Source organism: Zalophus californianus, chromosome 10 (assembly GCF_009762305.2).
Source record: "Zalophus californianus isolate mZalCal1 chromosome 10, mZalCal1.pri.v2, whole genome shotgun sequence".
NCBI classification, from domain to species: Eukaryota; Metazoa; Chordata; class Mammalia; order Carnivora; family Otariidae; genus Zalophus; species Zalophus californianus.
The window spans coordinates 97791090-97814967 of NC_045604.1; the positions used below are offsets into that span (position 1 = coordinate 97791090).

General features: G+C 46.3%; 1 protein-coding gene across 1 annotated transcript; it reads right to left on the reverse strand.

Moving 5' to 3' along the window:
• Window positions 1–6058: 6058 nt before the first annotated feature.
• LOC113932100 (autism susceptibility gene 2 protein-like) lies at window positions 6059–23654 on the reverse strand. The gene is given in 8 exon segments (XM_035722231.1): window positions 6059–7298; window positions 7301–7988; window positions 7990–8316; window positions 8318–8731; window positions 8733–8846; window positions 8848–10248; window positions 10450–10854; window positions 23589–23654. Coding segments are annotated over 8 exon segments (3879 nt in total). The 3' UTR covers window positions 6059–6834.
• Between the last annotated feature and the right edge of the window lie 224 nt (window positions 23655–23878).

Consider the following 23878-nt stretch of genomic DNA (forward strand, 5'->3'; position numbering starts at 1 on the left):
GGAAATTTCATGTGATCCAATTGCAAATATCAGGAAATCTCATCTAAATCTTCAAAAATGTCCCGCCCAGTTACAGAAATCCAAGGGCAAACCCAGCCCATTCTTCCACCACATCTCCGGAGAAATCGTGCCAATCTCCAGAGATCTTTGTCTGCGTCACTGGATCCTGGGGCAAATCGTGCGAGTTTTCAGTCCCACTATTGAATGGAATTCATCCATATCGTCTTAGATCACTGGTCCAGTCACGGAGACCGAAGGGTCAGACTCTTTGTTTCTAACTCAAAATCTTGGGAGACCTCATCCAAATCTCATAAACCCTCGCTTATAGCCAGTGAGATGCAGGGGCAAATCTTGAGTGATTTCTGTTGAAATCCTGAGAGATCTCGGGACCAGTAGGGAGATACAGGTGGAATACTCACGTGATTGAATTCCAAATCTCACGAGATCTCACTCATACCAACTGAGATGCAGGGGTAAATCTTGCTTGGTTTCCATCAAAATCCTGGGAGATCTTGGGACCAGTAGAGAGATACAGGTCAAATCTCACGTGATCAAACTCCAAATCTTGGGAAACCTTATCACAATCTCACGCAAACCCAGTGAGATGCAGGGGCTAATCTCTGGTGATTTCTGCCCAAATCCTGGGACATCTCAGGACCAGTAAACAGGTACAGGTGAAAATCTCACGTGATCGAATTCCAAATACCAGGAAATCTCATCTAAATCTCCCAAGATGTCCCACCCAGTTACCAAGATCCAAGTGCAATCCCCTCTGATTCTCCGACTAAATCTTGGGAGAACTGGTGCAAATCTCGAGAGATCTCAGTCTGCGTTACTGGAATCCAGTGGCCAACCTATGAGACTTCACTCCTACTATCGAAGGGAATTCATCCATATCGTCTAAGATTGCAGGTCCAGTCAGGGAGACTCAAGAGTCAGACTCTTGTTTCTAACTCAATATCTCAGTAGACCTCATCCAAATCTTGCGAGATCTCGCTCATATCCAGTGAGATACAGGGGCAAATCTGGTGTGATTTCTGTCAAAATCCTGGGAAAACTCGGGACTAGTAGAGAGATACAAGTGTAAATCTCACGTGATTTAATTCCAAAATCGGGAAATCTCATCTAAATCTCCAAAGATGTCCTGCCCAGTTACAGATATCCAAGGGCAAACCCAGCCAATTCTCTGACCAAATCTCTGGAGAACTCGTGCCAATCTCCAGAGATCTCTGTCTGTGTCACCAGAATCCTGGGACAAATCCTGTGAGATTTCAGTCCAAATCTCAGAAGAATCCAGGACCGGTAAAGAGATACAAGTGCAAATCCCACTTGATTGAACTCCAAATCTTGGGAAACCTCATCGAAATCTCATGAGATCTTGCACCCCGTTACTGAGATCCAAGGACCAATCTTGCACATTCTAAGTCCAAATCTTGGGAGAACTCAGCCAAATCTCCAGAGCACTTGCCATCCATCAGCTAGAGTCAAAGGCAAATCCTGCGAGATTACAGTCCAAATATCGGAGGGAATTCATCCAAATCCTGTTAGATCGCAGGTCCAGTCAGGGAGACCCAAGAGTCAGTCTCTTGTTTCTAACTCAAAATTTTGGGAGACCACATCCAAATCTCACGAGATCTCGGTGCAAACCCAGTGAGATGCAGGGGAAAACTCGCCTGATTTCCGTCCAAATCTTCGGAGATCTCAGGACTAGTAGTGAGAGACAGTGGTGAATCTCACATAAACAAACTCCAAATCTCGGGGAACCAAAATGAAATCTCACAAGTTCTCGCACCCAGTTACTGAGATCCAATGGCCAATCTTGCACATTCTAAGTTAACCTCCAGGTGTTTGCGTTCCTTCCAAATTTTTCCTTTTGGTTGAATTCCAGTTTCAAATCACTGTGGTCTGTAATTATGCAAGTAATAATCTCAATCTTTTGGTATCGGTTGAGACCTGATTCGTGACCCAGTATGCGGTCTATTCTGGAGACAGTTCCGTGTGCTCTTTGGAAGAATGAGTATATACTGTTGTTTTAGGATGGAATGCTCTGTGTGTCTATGTTCTGTGTCTATCTACAAAGTCCAACCCATCCAACTTGTCCTTCAAAGCTCTTGTTTCTTCGTGGATCTCCTGCTTAGATGATCTGTCCATTGCTGTGAGTGGAGTGTTAAAGTCTCACACAATTAAGGTATTAGCGATATGATTCTTTATTTTGGGTATTTGTTGGTTTATGTAAATTGGCCGCTCCCATGTTGGGGCATAGATATTTACAATTGTTAGATTTTCTTGTTGGATAGACCTTTTTAAGTATAGTAAGTTGTCCTTCCACATCTCTTACACTAAGTCTGGCTAAGGAAAGGGGTAGGTTATCCCCCAGAGACACGGAGACAGCCTTACAGTGTTGAAGGCCTGGACAAGCCCCCAGGGAGTATGCCTGTATATTCAGATGTCCATCTCCTGAGCTCATTGTCCTGAGACTTTATGATATTTCGCTACATTCCTGGAGAGATTTGGCCTAAAATCTGGTGAGATTTGGGTCAAGATGTCAGGAGATGTGGCCTGAGAACCTGCGAGCATACTCCATGATTTCCTGCAATCAGGAAAAGGGACGAGGTGGCTTCATTCTGTGGGTGGCGAGTTCAAACAAACTGTCCTGAATTGCCAAAAGCCTGAGAAAGCATCTAGGGAGGCCTTCTGTGTGTTCAGATGAGTCCGCTCCAAGGCCTGTTGTCTCTTCCTGAACATATGGCCCTCCTGTTGCTATGGCTCCCTAGATAGTGTCAGTGTGGGACTTGGAGGAACATATATCCCCTATTTCAGTGCTCCACATTGGCCCCCACATCACTGAGGATGACGAACATGGAGAAGCAAGACAATTTGTATATTTTTGTTGTTGGCGTCTGGGGGGCGTTTGTAGCATGCCAGGTCTATCCAACACAGGGGTCCCGTTCCAGGAATTACCCAGGGCTACCAATGATGCAGCACTTGCCTTGAGTCTAGGGAGTTTACACTCCTGCCAAATTCTCCAGAGATTTCTCCCCAGACCTGAGAGATGTGGCCATAGATATCCCGAGATTAGGCCCCATCTCTCAGTTTGTGGCTGAGTTCCAAGAACTGGCCATTTTATCTTTGGAGACAGCATCTTCTGTGTCTATCCATTTATGGAAAGGGTAATAAAAAAAGGCACCACCAGGAGATGTCCCTCTTTATGAAAGAAGAATGGAGACATCTTCATGACAGGGCTCCCAAGGGCAGGGCATGGAGGCTTACCTTTACCCAAGCTCATAGGTGTTTGACTTCCCTGAGGCAGACTGTTTGCTAAGAGATTGTGCTAGTCACTTTTTTTCTTATCATTTTCTCATTCTCATCTCTAGTTGAAGACCATTGCCCCTGCCTGTATCCATTTCCACCCTTTTGCACTTTTTTCAAACTAGGTTCACCCTGGGAGCCACCCAGATCCAGTGTCTCAGAGCAATATCCTCCACTTTAAAGGAAATAATTCCAGCTGAGTCCCTGTAACTGCGGGACAGGTTGGGGACACTGTGCCGCTTGTCAGCTGCTTTCAGAACAATGTTGACTTCACGAAGCCTAGGATATTTGAAGGTGCCCAGTAGATGACGTTTGTGTGTAAGGCTTGGTCTGAGGTTTTCAGAAGGAGTTGGTTTCGTTACTTTGGTAAAAGGAACTGAAGTTACACAATTCATTCACAGACGTATCTTATTCCCAATTTTATGGTAGATTTTTTGTTCTTCCTTGTAGCCACTTCCATCCCCTTGCTCATGTTTTCTTTAGGGTTGTTTTACATGTGGACATGGGGATTTTACCCACAGAGCCAACACCCAAGGATTGGTTGTGACTTCCTACTTCAGTTAGTCCTGTGCTAAGTGGGAGCAACCACGTCTAATATCCCAAAGGAAAGATGGCCTTCCTCTCCTTGAGCTTGAGATGCCCTCCTTCTGAAGAAAACATCACCAATATGCTGCATGCTAGAAGATCTTGTGAGCTCAGGAAGAGCCCTTTCAAGGAATATTGCACCAAGGCCTGCATCCAAACACTAGAACATCAGCTGGGAGTGGCAAGATACTATACCTGAAACACTGCATCCTCTATCCACTCATGGGACAGGCAATTAAAAAAAGGTAACACTAAGGGCACCTGGGTGGCTCAGTTGTTAAGTGTCTGCCTTCAGCTCAGGTCATGATCCCAGGGTCCTAGGATGGAGCCCCACATCGGGCTCCCTGCTCTGCAGGGAGCCTGCTTCTCCCTCTCCCACTACCCCTGCTGTATTCCCTCTCTTGCTGTGTCTCTCTCTGTCAAATAAATTTTTTAAATCTTAAAAAAAAAAAAAAGGTAACACCAGATTTCCCTCTCTTACTGAACATAGAATGCAGGGTTCTTGTTGACAGGGCTAATAGGTGTAAGCAATGGAGGTTTCCCTTCGCCCAAGCCCCCAGTGGTTTTTCTTTCCTGGGAATGAGAACTGGGTTGCTAGGAGATTGTCCTAGTCACTTCAATCAAAACATCATATCTCATCTCATCTTGAATAAACACAATTGGCCCACCTTTTCCAACCTCTCGTTCTTTTTCTGTCTAGGTTCTCCCCGTGGGCCTCTTTCAGATCCAGTGTCTCACAGCAATATCCTGCTTTAATATGGGAATGCTGGAAGATTCCTTGTGCCTGGGGAAGTGTGCACCATAGGGCCCCCTTGATGTAGCTTCAGATCTATGTTCACATGAGGAGTCTTAGGGATTTGAAGATTCCCAGCAGAGAATGTGTGTGTGTGTGTGTGTGTGTGTGTGTGTAGGCTTTTCTAGTGGATTTTAGGATATGCTGGCCTCAATTTTTTGGATAAGGAGAAAAAATTAGACATCTCATTACAGATTTACCCCACTACAATTTTTTGGGGTTCACATTTTTTAATAACGTGGTACATTTTACATTACACAAGAAGGCTCCACTGATGAGAACATGCTGAAGAGTCAGTTGGTTTTCTCGTGTCTTTTCACATAGGGTCTAGAAAGGACTTTATTACATACAGGATAAACAGCAAAAAGGTCTGTATAGAACAATCTCTTTACAATACTGAAAACTACCACTACAGTTCCAGTGTTCATATCCTTCGGATTTTTTTTCTTTTTAAGTTGTCTTAAAACAAACAAACAAAAACAAAAAAATAACAACTGCACAACATCTGGAGTTCACAAAATCTGAAGCTCACCACTAAACCTTCAGTTTACTGCTAAAATAGATCTCTCTGCTTATTAGAAACAATGGTTTGTAGTTAACTTTTTTCTTTTTTGCAAAAACAGGATAACAACATCAGATAGCACTTCAATATACTAGAAGACCCAATGGAAATAATTTTATTTCATACATATATTTTTCAGTCCAGTAGACAAGATATAGTGTATTTCTCTGCTAGTAAAGTCATATTCTCTCCAAATATGTAGACAAGAGGCTTAATGTATTATAAAAGTATTATGAAGACACACTAAGGTTGATGCAAACTTAAAAACCACATGCACACACAAGACTTTGTCTCCACCGCTGTTCACCCTCCAGGACTCTCCATGGCAGTGCCCGATCGACCTGTTGCCCCCCTTCCCAGACTTTCTTACCAATGGGAGCCCAGCGAGCCACATGAGCAGATGAGCCACCTTCGATCCACCAGTTACAGAGGACAGTGAAAAACATATCCATCATCAGAGAAAACACGAAGCTTTCTTTTAGGATTTGTTTGGGTGTAACCACCTCTCATTACCAAACAAGGAGGGTGTGTACAGATAGGAACTAGGACACCCTAAAAAAAAAAAAGCATGGCTCCCACATGAGGTGTGTGTGAAATCACGTGACTGATGGTGACGAGATGCTTGGCGGCCTGTCTGTGTGGCCCCTGATTTTGGCATCTGACAACTCCCATCCTCCCCTGGCACTGGCTGTCCTGTCTCCCCGCCTCCCCTCCCCACTCCACCCCCACCACCGCGGCCCACAGGCACCAACTTTGGAAGCCAAGTTTTCAGCTTGGGGTCCGATTTGCAAAATAGGAGTTTCCTCTGTTTGAAAAAGCAAGCAAGGAAAACAGAGTCATATCACGTAAGCACTTGTTCAGGGAAAATATGACCTTAAGTATGTTGTAAATGGATTTGAAAAGGCTCCTTTGAGTCAGGAGGGCTTTCGAGAGAAGCCCTAACATTCATTGCATAGTTGAAGGTTTAGCTGTCTAGAACGATATATGGGAACACAGCTGCAGCTGACCGCGCTTGCTCATATTAAGTTTGCAAATAGCACATTTTAAGAAGTATTAATGTATTATGTTACTTAACTCTTTACCTATTTATATTTGTACAAAGTAAAGCTTTCATCTTACCCTTTGCATATATGAACCATTAGCTCACGAAGCAATGTGGGGTTTTTTTGTCTTTGTTTTTGTTTTTGTTTACATAACTATGTACACGGCCTTCCCTTCCTTCCGAAGGAGACCCGCAAGCTGCCTCGTGTGCACCTGCTGTTGCTCTCTCCCCAGTTACCGCCGCGTCGGTGTGTGTCTGTCATCTTCACTGTTTTGGTTCAAATCAAAAAAGTTTTATAGGAGAAACCAAAGGAGTTGGGGACATGAGAACATAGGACTTGGCTAAAAGATCTGAAAAATTTCAACATATAATATACAAAAACCATTTCAAAATCTGCACTGAGTCTATACACTTTTTACAAGGGGAGGAGGCAGGGGCACGTGGCTCCCAGTCTGTGAGCGGTCCGTTCTCTCTCTCTCTCTCTCTCAAGTCTGCATCGTGTTGGTGTAGAGCTTCTCCTTCCTCTCTCGGGTCCTTCTCTCCTTACCGAGCTTCAATATCCTTCAGAGTGTGGGAAGGAGGCCTCTCCCTCATCTCTGCCGACAGAGGAGTAGTCCTTTGGGGCAAGATGGGGCGGCCCCCCAGCGTGGAGATGAGCGGCGGGGGCGCGCTCAGCGCGGCCGTCGGACGGGTCTTGTTGAGCAGTCCGTTCTGGTGTCCCGCTGTGGGGCTGATCCGGGGGTAGTGCATGCTGGGGAGCCCTGGGGTGATGAGGCTGGGGTGCGGCAGGTCGTCCAGGGAGGCGGGGTGCACCCAGTGGAGCCGCGTGTGCTCATAGTCTTCTCTGAGCATGTGCAAGCGCTCCCGCTCGTCCAGGTGCGCCCCGCGCTCGTGTTCCCGCCGAGGGTGCACGGACAGAGGGTGGTGGTGGTGGTGGTGGTGATGGTTGTAGTCGTGAGGCTCCCTGTTCCTGAAGGAGCGATCGGCTTCGTACAGCTGTCTCTCTACTGGTGGAGAAGGTCGTTCCTCAGCAGGAAGTCCCTGCCCAGCGGGTCTCTCCAGTGAATGTCAAGTTCTCGGTAGGGATCCCTCAAAGGGTCCCGTATGGGGTCCCAATGGAAAGAAGGGTACAGGAACCGATCTCTGCCCGGGATGGGACTGATGCCTATGAAAGGAGTCATCATGCGAGTCCTGTCCAGGCTGCTGATGCTGTTCCTGGGGTGAATGCCCGTCACCCCCACCATCATGGGCATCGACGCCAGGGGCCCCAGGTGCACACTGGACGAGGAGTTTGGAGGAGGCGCCTCCGAAGACCGGTGGGTCTGCGGGGCCTCCGGAGGCAGGTCGTGGTCTTCTTTGTGCTCCTCCTTCACCTTGACCTCCCAGCTCTTCTTGGGGTTCTCGTAGGCCGGCTCGCTCTTGCGCGGCTCAGCCTCGCGGCCCGAGGTGCTGTTGGGCCTGGCGCTCTCCACGACGGGGGTCCACACATAGGGCGATGGCACCCGGGCCAGTTGCTTGGCCTCTTCACCCACGGCTCTCCCCTCGTGGCCGTGGCTGTCCTTCTTGGGCAGGTGACTCTCCTTTGCCTTGTGCTTGTCGGCGGTCAGGTCCTTGCGGGATTCCAAGTGGTCTCTCTCCCTCTCTTTGGATTTGTCTTTCTCGCGAGCCTCAGTGTTCAAATGACCCCTGATCTGTTCATTCAGTGGAGCTACAGTTATGTCCCAGGGTGCTCACCGGGAGGCTAGGTGCTGGTGAAGGGTGGCTGGAGTGTCTTTTCTCAACGCTTTCCCTTTCTTTGTCATCTTTACTAACAGATGAGTCTCATTTATCTACATCTCTATCTCTGTCCTGAGTTGCAGCAGGCACCCTACGGTCCAGCTCCCCTGGCTTCAGCCAGGGCAGAGGGGTGGGGAACGATGGAGGCGTTCGGTGTAGCCGGTTCCAGGGTTCATGAGGATTGCTAAAGTTCTGCACACTGGGGCCATCATTGTGGCCAAACATTGAGTTCGGTGTAACTGAAGGAGATTCCGAGTCCTCCGAAGGCATTGCCACCAACAGCTGTGAGGCCAGTGAATGTAGACAGTCGGTTAAAAGGCTCAGCAGCAGAGAACAAAGTTGAAGGCCGGGCCAGGTCATGGGGGTGGTGGATGGCTCCAAGGAGGCTGGGACCCGGGGGGCGGCTCAGGAACTCGGGTTTCAATCCGAAGTCCAGCTTATGTGGGTCTGACTGCATTTGTTTCTTGACTTTCTGTTTGTGGTGGTAGATCTGCCAGGCGATGTGAACATGCACAGCACACCACTTCCCTGGTTTCCTTAACATAGTTCTGAAATGATCTGTCAACCTCCGGTCCTTTTGGAACAGAGTGTGTGGGACTGTCCCGGGTCGAGCAGCAACATCGATAAGGTTGGATGTCTTCGGCTGAAATGCTCCTTGTAGTGAAACCAAAAGGGCCAGTGGGTGGGATCATAGGGGGGATGCCCCATACTGCAGGAGGGTAGGAACGGAAGAGCATGGGAGGTGCTGGCGTCCGCATGATGGCGGTGGGCAGGATGGCGGGGGCGGGGGTACGGCGTGAAGGTGTGCTGGTGCGTGTGCTGATGCTGGTGCTGGTGCTGGTGGAACTCGGTCTGCAGGTAGGGCGGAGGGCCCAGGGACGCCCCACGGTCAGCGCTCTGAGAGGCCAGAAAACACGTGTTCAGGTCCTGTCGCAAGATGTCTTGTTCTGAGTAAGTGCTTCCAGCTGGGTGTCCGGGGACCTGCAGACTCCCTGAAGTCAGAGGCAGTGGAGGAGGCAAAGCCGTGGGAGGGGCAAACATATTGGGGTGATGTGAGTGTGCGGGGGGCTGGAGGGTGGGCGTGAAGCTGTGCAGGGGCCTGTGGTTGGGCAGTGCAAGGGGGAACGGGGAGGCCGAGGGGCGATGAGAGATGTGAGGAGGGGCGGGCTGAGTCTTCCCTGGAGTGCCGCTTCTGCTACTGATTAAGCTGTTGAGGCTTAAGCTAAAGCTGTTGTAGGCTGACAATGGCTGGGAGAGGCTCTGGGACGAGGGGTGGGCCTGCACGGGCGGGAGGCTCTGGTGGAGGAGCTGGGCAGGGGACTGCGGCCTCGGTGGCCTCTGCACTGGAGGCTGAGGGGCGGGCTGACGCTCGGCCTCTGGGGGCGCCTGTGGTGGCTGTGTGCTTGGACGTGGGGGCTGAGGCGGGGCCTCTGTGCGCTGCACCAGGTCGGGGTCTGGAGAAGGAGCTCGTGGCTGGGGCTCCGCCTGGGCCTGGGGCAGCGGCTGAGGGACCTGAGGGCAGGGGTCTTTAAGCACCAGGGGCTCAAAGATCGGCTCTTGGCAACAGTCCTGGCTCTTCTCCTGGCTTCTCTCTAGACCCGATATCTTGGGGACAATCGGCCCTGCATCCTGGCTGTCATGTTCCGGGAGCGTGACAACACCTAACTCCGGATCTTTGTTTACAATAACAGTATTGAAGAGTTTTTCAGAGCTGGCATCTGATGCCTGGTTGCAAAGGGTTAAAGCGGTCCTGTCAGCCCCAAGTTCGTGGTTTGGTTCCTTAGCAGGACTCACGATGGGGGATGGGCAGAGACCAGGGTAAAAACCAGCCAAACACACGAAGAGAAAACGCCCAACTCCGACCGGGCTGCGTCCGCAAGTCTCTCCTCGGTTCCTCGCGAAAGTCTGAAAGCGGATGCACGGGACCCAAATCCGTACGAGAGCAGCAGCCGGCGGCGGCCGAGCGCCAGCGCCGCGCACACATCCAGCGCGGCCGAGGCCGGGCGCGGGCGGCGGGCGGCTGGGGGAGCGCCCGGTCCGCGCCCGCCCGTTGCCTCCGGGCCGCTCCTGCGGCGCGCGGGTCGGCCGGGCACGGCGGGGACCCGAGCAGCGTTCCCGGGCGGGCCGGCGGCCGGGTGAGGCGGAGAGGAGCGGCCCGAGCCGCGGCCGCGGCGCGCGGAGCTAAGAGCGAGGCGGCGGCGGCGGCGACAGGACAAAGGAGACCATGTGCGGAGGGAGGGAGGAGGGAGAGGGAGGAGGAGGAGGAGGAGGAGGGCGCGCGGCGGCGGCGGCGGCGGCGGCGGCGGAGGCGGCTTCTCCCCGGCGGCCGCCTCGGGCTCCCGGACTGCCGGTCCCGCCTCTCCAGCAGCGCCGCGGCCCGACTGGTCCTGGTCCCGCCGCCGCCGCCGAGGCGCTGGAGGCCGACGCTCCGGGAGTCTTTATTCGGGGCCGATCTCTCCGGGCGCGGCGCCGGAGGGCTGCAGCGGCCGGGGAGCCGGACGGGCTGCGCGGGGCCGACGGCGCCTCCTGGCCGGAGCTCGCGGGCGGAGGGCGGGCGGCGGGGAGCGCCCGGGGCTGGCTGGGCTCCCGCCAGCGCTCCGCTCGCGGGCGCCTGCCTCTCCCGCCAGCTCCCAGCTCAAGTGAACTCCATCGGCGGCCGCCGCCGGCGCCGCGGGCTCCCAGGCTGGACAGGTGGCAGGAGGGGGCGGCGGCGGCGGCACTGGGGCCCCTGGCTCCGGACTTCCTCCCCGACTGCGCCGAGCGCGCCTCCTCCAGACGCTTATCCCACTACAATTTTAAATGTAGATTACAGGCCCTGCTTATATACATTCCTATACTATTGCTGATTTTCTTGCTGATCCAAGACCTAGATCACATATAGGCTGGGAGGTGCTTTTACTCACAGCCACCCACTAGGGATTACTGGTGAATTCCTCTTTGGTCCTATGCGAAATGAGAGTATTATTGTCTTCCCCCGCAAAAAAACAGTTGGCTTTTTTGTCCTTGAGCTTGTTGTGTGACTGCCTTGGGTTGATGTGCTGCTGGGTAGCCAGGCTGCCTCCCTCCCCTGACTGTGATGCCTTTATGCTGGAGAACCTAGTTTGGAAAAAAGAGAAGCAATGGAAGTGGACAGAGTGGAAATGAAGGACTTTCTTAGAGATGAGAATGAAATCATGTTGAGAATGAAGTGTCTGGGAAAGTCTCGTAGCAAGCTGGCAGTTTCAAGAATAAAAATGGCCTGTTGGCTTGGGCAATGGGAAACCTCCACTGGCTACACCTGGGAGCCAGGTAAGCAAGAGTCCTTCATTATTCCTTCACCAAGAGAGGGCAAACAGCTGGTTTTGGTTGTTTCTCCAGCTTTTCCATCAGTGGAAAGAAAACCAGAAGAGATTTAGCAGATTGGTTCTTCCCCCTGATGATGTGTTTGGAAATGGGCACTGGTGTTCCTTGAAAGAGAGCTTTTTACCCTGAATAGGTCCTGGAAAATTCTGTACATTTGTGAACTGTCTGCTCTTCAGAATGAATGCATCTGTCATCCAGGGGGAGGGAGACAAGCTGGCTACCAATCACAGCATTTAAAAGAGCAGGACAAGGGCACCTGGGTGGCTCAGTTGGTTAAGCGACTGCCTTCGGCTCAGGTCATGATCCTGGAGTCCCGGGATCGAGTCCCACATCGGGCTCCCCGCTCAGCGGGGAGTCTGCTTCTCCCTCTGACCTGCCCCCCTCTCATGCTCTCTATCTCATTCTCTCTCTCAAATAAATAAATAAATAAAATCTTAAAAAAATAAAAGATCAGGACAAGAACCTAGCTGTCAGAGGCAAAAGGGGAAAACTTTCCTTTTCGCTATCAGACATGTATTGCTCTCACATAGCACAGGATCTGAGTAGGCACATGCCACAACACTGGGTATTTGTTGTGTGATGCCAACCATATCACCCAAATATGAACCAAGCTAGCTACAAAAACAGCAAGAGGATGGAAATGGCATCAAGGAACAATTCAAGAGAAAAATGAGAGTTACCTGGGAGTGAAGTGTCTAAGTTAATCTCCCCTTGCCCGAGAAATGAGGCAAGCTCCTTCTCAAAACCTCTGCCCGAGCCTACACACAAATTTTGAAGTCCTTCAAAGGCCTTAGCCTCCCTGATGTCAACAATGTTCTGAAGCCAAATTACAAGAAGCCCTGTGACACCAACCTGTCTCAGAGTCCAAGGACTTACTTGGATTCTCCAGTTTAAATCAGAAAATATTACTCTAGGAATACTAGCATTCAATGCTTTGAGGAAGAACTTAGTTTGAATAAAAGAGCACAGAGATGAAAATTTATGCATGGAGGCAATGTTCTTTAATTGCTTCAAGAAGAACAAAAAGTCCTACATTTCAAATGGGAACCAAATAAATTTGGGATGGGTATGTCTAACTTAATTTCTCCTTGCCCCAGGAATGACACTAGCTCCTTTCCATAACCTATAGCCCAACCTACACATATTCTCTGGTGGGCACATTTAAATGTCCTAGGTTTCATGATGTCCACAGAGTTCTGAAACAACATCACAGGGCCCTGTGGTCCAAGGTATTGCACAGTCCGAAGAACTCTGCCAGACTCCCAAGATGAAAGCAGAAAATATGGTTCTGATTTACTTTTTCTGAATTGCCCCCTAGATCAAATCAATTTTTAAAAATAGCAAATAAAAGGAAAAGGCCACAAGGAGAGCCAAAGTGCCTCATGAAGACATCAATGGGATAATATTGAGAATGAAGTGGCTAGCACAATCTCTTAACAATCTGGACATTTGGGGAAAAAGAAATTCCAGTGGTCTCACAAGATCTGGAGGGAAATCTCTGGGGAACTTGGCAGGGGTTGACACTCCCTAGATTCGAGGCAAGTACCTCATCATAGGTAGCCCTGGGTAATTCCTGGAACGGGACCCCTGTGTTGGATAGACCTGGCATGCTACAAACACCCCCCAGACACCAACAGCAAAAATACACAAATTGTCTTGCTTCTCCATGTTCGTCATCCTCAGTGATGTGGGGGCCAATGTGGAGCACTGAAATAGGGGATATATGTTCCTCCAAGTCCCACACTGACACTATCTAGGGAGCCATAGCAACAGGAGGGCCATATGTTCAGGAAGAGACAACAGGCCTTGGAGCTGACTCATCTGAACACACAGAAGGCCTCCCTAGATGCTTTCTGAGGCTTTTGGCAATTCAGGACAGTTTGTTTGAACTCGCCACCCACAGAATGAAGCCACCTCGTCCCTTTTCCTGATTGCAGGAAATCATGGAGTATGCTCGCAGGTTCTCAGGCCACATCTCCTGACATCTTGACCCAAATCTCACCAGATTTCAGGCCAAATCTCTCCAGGAATATAGCAAAATATCATAAAGTCTCAGGACAATGAGCTCAGGAGATGGACATCTGAATATACAGGCATGCTCCCTGGGGGCTTGTCCAGGCCTTCAACACTGTAAGGCTGTCTCCGTGTCTCTGGGGGATAACCTACCCCTTTCCTTAGCCAGACTTAGTGTAAGAGATGTGGAAGGACACCTTACTATACTTAAAAAGGTCTATCCAACAAGAAAATCTAACAATTGTAAATATCTATGCCCCAACATGGGAGCGGCCAATTTACATAAACCAACTAATACCCAAAATAAAGAATCATATCGCTAATACCTTAATTGTGTGAGACTTTAACACTCCACTCACAGCAATGGACAGATCATCTAAGCAGGAGATCCACGAAGAAACAAGAGCTTTGAAGGACAAGTTGGATGGGTTGGACTTTGTAGATAGACACAGAACATAGACACACAGAGCATTCCATCCTAAAACAACAGTATATACTCATTCTTCCAAAGAGCACACGGAACTGTCTCCAGAATAGACTGCATACTGGGTCACGAATCAGGTCTCAACCGATACCAAAAGACTGAGATTATTACTTGCATAATTACAGACCACAGTGATTTGAAACTGGAACTCAACCAAAAGGAAAAATTTGGAAGGAACGCAAACACTTGGAGGTTAACAAACATCCTGCCAAAGAATGAATGGGTCAACCAGGAAATTAAAGGAAAACTTAAAGAATTCATGTCCTTTAACGGGTGAATGGACAAAGAAGATGTGGTCATATATACAATGGAATATTAGTTATCAGAAAGGATGTCGATTTGCATTGATGTGGACTGGTACTTGAGGGTATTAAGTTAGGTGAAATAATTCTGGCAGAGAAAGACAATCATCATACAGTTTCATTCATATTAGACTATAAGAAATAGCACAGAGGATCGTAAGGGAGGGAAGGAAAACTAGGAAGAAATCAGAGAGGTAGACAAACCATGAGACTTTTGACTCCGAGGAACAAACTGAAGGTTGTGTAAAGGGAGGTGGGTTGGGGGATGCGTTAACTGGGTGATGGGGATTAAGGAGGAAAAGTGATGAGATGAGCACTGTGTGTTATACGCAATGAATGAATACACTGCACCAAAAACTAATGATGTATTATATGTTGGCTATTTGAACTTAATAGAAAGAAAGGTATATATATTTTTAAATTTATGTGTATGAGCATTAGGGGAAAAAAGCATATGCTTAACTCCTTGAAACGGAATTTGTGTTTAGTGTGTGCCTAAGTATCTTCTTCCTTTCAAGAACATAGAAGTTTTTTTGAGCTACCTATCCAAGATGGCGGTGTTGTAGGGGGACTCTTCATTCCGATTTCAACTAGATCAATGCTAAACTATTTTGTACAACTAGGAAGTGGATCAGAGGTGTAAGGAAACAATCTGTGCAACTGGAGCCAAGGATTTTGGCAAAAGAGAGCTTCAGAGCCCTGAGTTGGGGGAATTGGGAAACCTCAAGGCCAGGAAGGGGAGGAAACCCCATTCACAGAACAAAGTCAAGGAGTGGGAGGAAGTTAGAAGGAAGGCAGAAGATTTGACCACACAATAAGTCAGGGCGAGGTCCCCTGGGTAGCACACGAGAGATTGCTCCCCTTCCTCGAGGGCATTTGAAAGAGCCTACTTAACCTCTCCAAAGACAAAAGGTCAGCCCGGAGCCATTGAGCAGAGCTCAGCATCAGGGTTGGAGGGGAGCCCAGAGGGCAGAAAACCACTCAACTTTTGTGTGTGAGCCACAATAGGCTTAAACCTCTGTGTGCCTACCAGTTGCCAGCTTTTCTTGCCCTGAACTGAGCAGAGCGCAGAGACTGCAGCAGATTACTGATAATCTGGCTGCCCCTTGTAGCTGTGAGTCACAAGAGCCTTAAACCCAAAGATTTTATTTGGAAGATGCTTTTTACACAACATCGTTTCAATGAGTCAGGTCTCTGGCACTTTCTTTATGCATCCATCCATGCATATGATAAGGCTTCTATCTTCATTATTGATATTAGTTGGAAGATGATTTCTACACAGTGCTGCAGTGCGGTTTTAATGAGTTAAATAATGCAAATTTCTTATATTTCCACAGATACGTTTGAAAACGCTTCTATCTTCATGAAGTCATTTGAAAGACATTTTCTACACAGTGTTGTTTCATTGAATTAAGTATACTGCACTTTCCTTATGCTTCCAAACACACATTAGAAAAAAACCTATTTCCATGCAGGAGATTTCCTGATTTCCAATCAGAAGGTTTCCACCTGAGCGGAGAGCACGACATTGGCCTCAGTCTCAGCACCTGGAATCATGACCCAAGCCAAAGGCAGACCCTCAACCCACTAAGTCATCCAGGTGACCGTAGAACGCATCTTCCAGCTAACAGCTTGTTTCGTGAAGAAAGAAGCATTTTCAAATGTACGTGTGGAAGCATACTTAACTCAAACATCTTGGAGGAACCATCTTTCAAATAATATCTTCTTTCCTGAAGACAGAAGCACTTTCAAATGCCTGTGTGGCAGTATAAGAAAAGTGTCATATAGTTCCTTAAGAATGAACACTGTATGGAAACTGTCTTTCAATGTACATCTTCCTTCAGGAAGATAGAACTATTTTCAAAAATTATGTGTGAAAGTATAAAGAGAGTTCCGTATGCTTGACTCTGAGAAACAAGTCTGTGTAGAATGCAACTTTCAACTAACATCTTTCATGAAGATAGAAACGTTTTTATAAAAGTACGCGTGAAAGCGTAAGGAAAGTGACATATATTTAACTCTGAGAAGGCTCTGCTGAATGCAACTTTCAACCTTCATCTTTTTTCATGAAGGTAATAGCGTTTTCAAAAATTTACGTGTGGAAACTTAGGGAAAGTGCCAAATACTTAACTCTAAAAAGAACACTGTATAGAAAGTCTTTGAACTAACGTCTTCTTTCCCTTTTTAAAATTTAAATTCAATTAGCCAACACATAGTACATCACTAGTTTCAATAGAGGTTCAAAGAATCTCTGCTTGCGTATTACACCCCCTGCTCATCTATCTCATCACGCACCTTCCTTAATAAGCCTATTATCCAGTTACCCAATCCACCCACCCACCTCCCTTTGCACAAGCCTGTTTGTTTCCCGGACTAAAGAGGATAGGTGTCATGGCTTTTCTCCTTTGGTTTCTTCCCATTGAGGTTTCCCCCCCTTTTCCTGTTGTCCTCTGCACTATTCCTTATATTCCACATCTTAGGGGCCCCATATAATTGTCATTCTCTGAATGACTTATTTCATTTAGCATAATACCGTCCAGTTCTATCCATATCACTGCCAATGGTCTGAGTAATATTCCATTGTATATATGAACCAAATATTTGTTATACTTTCATCTGTTAAAGGATGTCTTGTGTCCTTCCTCAGTCTGGTTATTGTGGACGCTATGCGGATGCTATCTATGAACATTGGGTTGCATCTGTCTGTTTTTTTCACAACATCTGCAAATTTAAGGTAATTATCTAGTAGTGCACTTGCCGGGTCATAAGGGAGCTCTATTTTTAAAGTCTCGAGGAACCTCCATGCTGTTTTCCAGTGTGTCTGTACCAGCTTGTATTCCCAACAGTGTAAGAGCGTTTCCCTTTCTCCACATCCTTGCTAACTTTTGTTGTTTGCTTTCGTGTTAATTTAAGCCATTCTGACTGGTGTAATGTGGTATCTGATGGCAAGTGATGTGGAGCATGTTTTCAAGTGTCTGTTGGGACTTGTATGTTTTATTTGGAGAAGTGTCTGTTCATGTCTTCTGCCTTTTTCTTGACTGGATTTTTTGGGTGTTCAGTTTGAGAAGTTCCATATAGATCCGATGTCCTCTGCAAATACCTGCTCCAATTCCATAGGTTGCCTTTTAGTTTCGTTGACTCTTTTCTTTGCTGTGCAAAAGATTTTATCTTGATGAAGACCAAATAGTTCATTTTTGTTTTTGTTTCCCTTGCCTTTAGAGACGTGTCTTGCAAGAAGTTGATGCAGCCGAGGTTGAAGAGCTTATGACCTGTGTTCTCCTCTAGGATTTTGATGGTTTTCTGTCTCACATTGAGGTCTTTCATCCATTTTGAGTGCATCTTTGCGTAATGTGTAAGAGAATGGTCCAGATTCATTCTTCGGCATGTGGCTGTCCAATTTTCCCAGCAACATTTATTGAAGAGAACTGAGAATAAGACAATATTCCATTGGCTATTCTTTAGTGCTTTGTCGAAGACTCGTTGACCATGGGGTTAAGGGTCCATTTCTGGGCTCTCTATTCTGTTCTATTGACCTACGTGTCTTTTTCTGTATAGTACTACTGGCGATTTGAGTGTTTTTTGTTTCCATACACATTTTAGGATTGTTTCAGCTCTGTGAAGAATGTCAGTGGTGTATTGACTAGGGGTGCATTGAATGTGTAGACTGCTCTGCAAAGCATAGACATTTTAACAATGTTTACTCTTGCGATTCATGAACATGGAATGTTTCTCCATCTCTTTGTCTTCCTCAATTTCTTTCATCAGTGTTCTGCAGATTCTAGAGTACAAATCCCTTATATTTTGGGTTAGGCTTATTCCTGGGCATCTTTATGGCTTTTGGTGCAATTGTAAATGGGATCTCTGACACCATTAAAATCCTGGAGGAGGACACAGGCAGCAACCTCTTCGATCTTGGACAAGGCAACATCTTGCAAAGTGCATCTCTAAAGGTAGGGGGAGGGAAAAACAAAAAAGGAACTATTGGGACTTCATCAAGATAAAAAGCTTCTGCACAGCAAAATTTCCTCAAGATGTTAAAAATAGAGCTACCGTATGACCCAGGAATTGTGCTACTACGCATTTGTCTTAAAGATAAATCTCATCAAAAGAAGGGGCACATGCACCCCAATGTTCATAGCATCAATGTCCACAATATCCAAACTGGAAGGAGCTGAGATGTCCTTCAACAGATGAAGGGATAAAGAAGTTATGGTTCTTATACACAATGGAATATTACTCAGCCATCAGAAAGGATGGATACCTACCATTTGCAGCAACATGGATAGAACTGGCAGGATTATCCTAAGTGACAATAAGTCCATCAGAGAACGACAATTATCATATGCTTTCACTCATGTGGAACATTAGAAATGGTGCAGAGGAAATTAGGGGTGGGGGGAACTGAATGGGAAGAAATCAGAGAGGGAGACAAACCCTATGAGACTCGACTCCAGGAAACAAAGTGAGGGTTGGGGAAAGGGTGTTGGTAGGGAGATGGGGTAACTGGGTGATGGGCATTAAATAGGGCACGTGATATAAAGAGCACTGGGTGATATACTCAACTAATGAAATATTGAACATTTTATCAAAAAAAAAAAAGGAATATCAGCAAGAGTATAGGAATGTATATATATGAACAGGGCTGGTAATCCACAGTTAAAATCGAGGAAGAGTAATCTGTAGTGAGACTTCTAAATTTTTCCCCTTACCCAAGAAATGAGGTCGGCACACCCTAAAATCCTCTGGACAAACCTACACACACATTCACTGCTTGCAACCTTCAAATGCATTACGTTTCCTGATATCAATACAGTTCTGAAACCAAATTTCAAGAGGGCCCTGTGGATGACACTTCCCCACAGTCACAAGATATCCTCCAGACTTCCCAGGTTAAAGCAGAGGATAGTGCTCTGAGACACTAGATCTGAATGGCCCACTGCGTGAGCCTAGATAAAGAACAAGAGAATGGAAATGGATACATGTTGGGCCAAATTTATTTATTAGAAATGAAAATCACAAAACAGCTTCATTGAAGTCAGTAGGCCATCTCTTAGCAACCTGATTCTCATTCCATGGAAGGAGTAACAACTGTGGGCTTGGGTTAAGGGAAATCTCCACTGCCTACACTGCCTGGGATCCCTGTCAGCAAGAACTCTGCATTCTTTCTTCAGAGAGGGAACTCTGTTGTAGGCTTTTTAAAATTGCCCCTCCCATGAATGGATAAGAAGCTGCAGTGATTCCGCTAGTAAGTTTGGTGCTCCCAGCTGATGCTCAAGTATTTGATGAAGGCTCTGGGGCAATATTCCTTGAAAGGGCACTTCCTGAGCTGACTAGATACTCCCTGCTCAGTGGGGAACCTGCTTCTCTCTCTGCCTGCAGCTCCCACTGCTTGTACTCTCTCTCTTTAAAATTAAATAAATAAAACCTTTAAAATAGTAAATAAATTGGGAATAGGATATATCTGTGAATTAAATGTGTAACTTCACTTCCTTTTATGCAAGAAATGTGGCCAGGTCCTTCTAAAAATCGGGCCAAGCCTACACACACTTTATCTGCTGGGCACCTTCAAATATCTTAGGCCTCCTAGAGTCAACATAGTTCTGAAAGCACCTGACAAGGGTCACTGTGCCCCAGTATGTCCCACAGTCAGAAGGACTCAGCTGGAATTACTTCATTTAAAGTAGAGGATATTACTCTGAGACTCTGGATCTGGATGGCTCCCAGGATGAACCTAGTTTGAGAAAAGAGCAAGACGGTGGAAATGTATCCATGGAAGGCCAAAGTTCTTCACTAGAGATGAGAATGGGATAATGTTAAGAAAGAGATGGCTAGCAAAATCTCCTAGCAAGCAGTCTGACTCAGGAAAAATTAAACACCCGTGCCCTGCACTTGGGATCCTTGTCATCAGTAGGCCTGCATTCTTCCTATATATCACATCTCCTCGATCCATTCATCTCTTGAAGGACATCTGGGCTCTTTCCATAGATTAGCTATTGTGGACATTGCTGCTGTAAACATTGGGGTGCATGTGCCCCTTAAGGTCACAGTGTGTGTATCCTCTGAATAAATACCTAATAGCGCAATAGCTGGAACATAGGTTAGCTCTATTTTTAATTTTTTTGAGAAACCTCCATACTGTTTTCCAGAGTGGTTGTACCAGTTTGCATTTCCATGAACAGTGTAGAAGGGTTCTTCTTTCCTTGCATGCTCGCCACCATCTCTTGATTCTTGTCTTGTTCATTTTAGTTATTCTGACCTGCGTGAGGTGGCATCTCTGACCAGTGTGAGATGGTATCTCAGTTTGAGGTGGTATGTCAGCAATTCCCTGATGCCAAGTGATGTTGAACATTTTTCAGAATCCTAGAGAACACAGGCAGCAACCTCTCCGACCTCGATCACAGCAGCTTCTTGCTACACATCTCCAATGGCAAGGGAAACAAAATAAAAAATGAACTATTGGGACTTCATCAAGATAAAATGCTTTTGCACAGCAAGGAAAACTGTCAACAAAATCAAAAGAAAATCTACAAAATGGAAGAAGATTATTTGCAAATGTCTTATCAGATAAAGGCTAATATCCAAGATCTATAAAGAACATATAAACTCAACACCCAGAAAACAACTAATCCAGTCAAGAAACGGGCAGGACATGAACAGACATTTCTCCAAAGAAGACATACAAATGGCAAATAGAAAGCATCTTTCAAATAACCCCTCCTTTCATGAAGATAGAAGCTTTTCAGTGGTATGTGCTAGCCTAAGGAAAGTGCCATACACCAAACTCATTGAAATAACACGGTGTAGAAACCATCTTTGTACTCACTACTTCGTTCATGAAGATAGAGGTCTTTTCAAATGTGGGTGTGGAAACATAGGGACTGTGCCACTCACTTAACTCATTGAAACAACACTCTTTAGCAAGCCTCTTTCAACAAACATCTTTCAAGGTAATAATCATTTTGAAATGTAACTGTGGAAGCATAAAGAGAGTGGCATACACTTATCTCCTGGATACAAAACTGTGTGGAATGTGTCTTTCAACTAACATATTCTTTCATGCAGTATCAGTGTTTTCAAATATATGCATGGAAGAATAAAAAAGTGTTATCTACTCAACTCAATGAAAGAAATGTATGTAGAAAACACCTTTAACTAATGTCTTCTGTGATGAAAATAGATGTTTTCAATGTATGTGTGGAAGGTTAGGGAAATGGCCATATTGAACTGAATGAAAAAATTCTGTGTACTAACCATTTTCCAACTAAAATCTTTTCTCATGAATCAAGAAGTTTCTTCAAAAGTTATGTGTGGAATCATAAGGAATGCACCATAATGTAAACCAATGAAAGAAGTGTTTGTATAAAACGTCTTTCAATAACATCTTTTTTAGTTTTTTAATATTAAAAAAAAGATTTTATTTATTTTGACAGAGAGGAAGACAGCGAGAGAAGGAACACAAGCAGCACAAGTTGGTGAGGGAGAAGAAGGCTTCCCACTGAGCACAGAGCCTGATACGGGGCTCGATCCCAGGACACTGGGATCATCACCTAAGCCGAAGGCAGACGTTGAACAACTGAGCCACTGAGGTGCCCCACATCTTTTTTTACTTTTTTTTAATGATACCAAAAGAATTCCTAAGTATTTGAGGAAGGGTAAATAAAGTGCCATGTAGTTAGCACAATTAAAACATTTTTCTTTTTTTTCACTTTATTTTTATTTAAATTCACTCAGCCAACTTATATTACATCATTAGTTTAAGATGTAGTGTTCAAAAAATTATCAGGCAGTGCTCACCACATCACGTGCCCTCCTTAATGCCCAACACTGAATTCCACGACTCCAAATCTTGTGAGAGCTTAAGTCCTGCCAGCAAGATCCAAGGGCAAATCTCTGGAAAACGCATCAAATTTCAGCCAGATCTGGGGTCAGATCTCACGTGATCTCATTCCAAATCTCAGCTGAACTCATCCAATCTCATGACATTTCATGCCCAGTTGGTGAGATCCAGGGTGCAATCTTATGTGATCTTAGTTCATATCTTGGGACAAATATCCCAACTCTGGTGAGATATCAGGACCTGTAGGGATTTACAGGTGCAAATCTCACGAAATCTAACTCCAAAGCTCAAGAAAACGCATTGAAAACTCATGAGATCTCATGCGCAATTGCTGAGATCCAAGGGCAAATTGAGCATATTCTAAGTCTAAATCTCTGAAGAACTCATCCAAATCCTATGAACACTCAGGTTCAGTCAGCCTGATTCAGTGGAAAATGTCGCATGATTTCAGTCCAAATCCCAGGAGGACTCATCCAAATCCTGTTAGATCTCGGGTCCAGTCAGTGAGATCCAGGGGAAAGACTCTTGTAATCTAACTCCAAATCTCAGGAGAACTCATCTGAATCTCCTGAGATCGCAAGCTCAGTCAGCGAGATCCAAGGTCAATTCTCACATGATCAGAGTACAAATATTTCAAAAATTCATTCTAATCTCAGAAGATCTCAGGGCCTGTCAGCAATATCCAGCGACAAATTTCCCATGATCTCGGTCCAAATCGCAGAAGAACTGGTACAAATCTTGTGAGATCTTGGGTCCAGCAGGGAGAACCAGGGTCAAATGTCACGTGATCTCTGTCCAAATCTCGGAGAACTAATCCAAATCATGTCAGACTTTAGGCCTGGGGTCACAGCTAACTTGTGGTCGGTCAAATCTTGGAATACCTCATCCAAGTCTCATGAGCTCTCGGCCCAGTCAGCGAGATCCAGGGCCAAATCTCGCATGATCTCAGCCCAAATCTTGGGAAAACTCATGCAAAACTCTTGAGAACTCAGACTCAGTCAACAAGCTGGAGGGGCTAATCTGGCTTCATCTAACTCCAAATCTCAGGAGAACTCATGCAAATCCTGGTAGATCTCTGGTACAGACAGTGAGATCCAGGCGCAAATGCATTTCAATCTAACTCTGAATCTTGGGAGAACTCATGCTAATCTCCCGAGACCTTGAGCCCAGTCAGCGAGATCCAAGGTCAAATCTCTCATGATCAGAGTCCAAATCTCTGGAAAACGCATTTTAACTTCATGGGATCTCAGGGCGTGTCAGCAAGATCCAGGGTCAAATCTCCCATGATATCAGTGCAAATCTCAGAAGAATTGATCCCAATCTTGTGAGATTGTGGGACCTCCCTGTCTGTAATATCTAGTGGACAATCCCCATGAAGAAGTCCACCCACCTCAGGAGAACTCATCCAAATCTCACAAGATCTCAGGCCCTGTGCTGAGATCCAGGGACATATCTCATGTGATCTCAGCCCAAATCTTGGAAAAACTCATTCAAATCTCATGAGATCTTGGGCCCAGTCAGCGAGATAGAAGGGCAATCTCACGTTTTCTAAGTGCAAATCTTCGGAGAGCTCTTTGGAATCTTGTGAGATCTCAGGAGCAGTGTGCATGATCTCGGGTCAAATCTCATGTGATCCCAGTCCAAATTTCAGGAAAACTCATCACATTCTCGTGACACCTAGGGCCCTGTCAGTGAGTTCCAGGGGCAATTCTGGCTTCATCTAAGTAAAAACATGGGAGAACACATCCATATCTACTGACATCTTGGGCCCAGACAGGGAGATTCTATGGCAAATCTCATCGATTTTAAGTCCAAATCTCAGGGGAGCTCTTC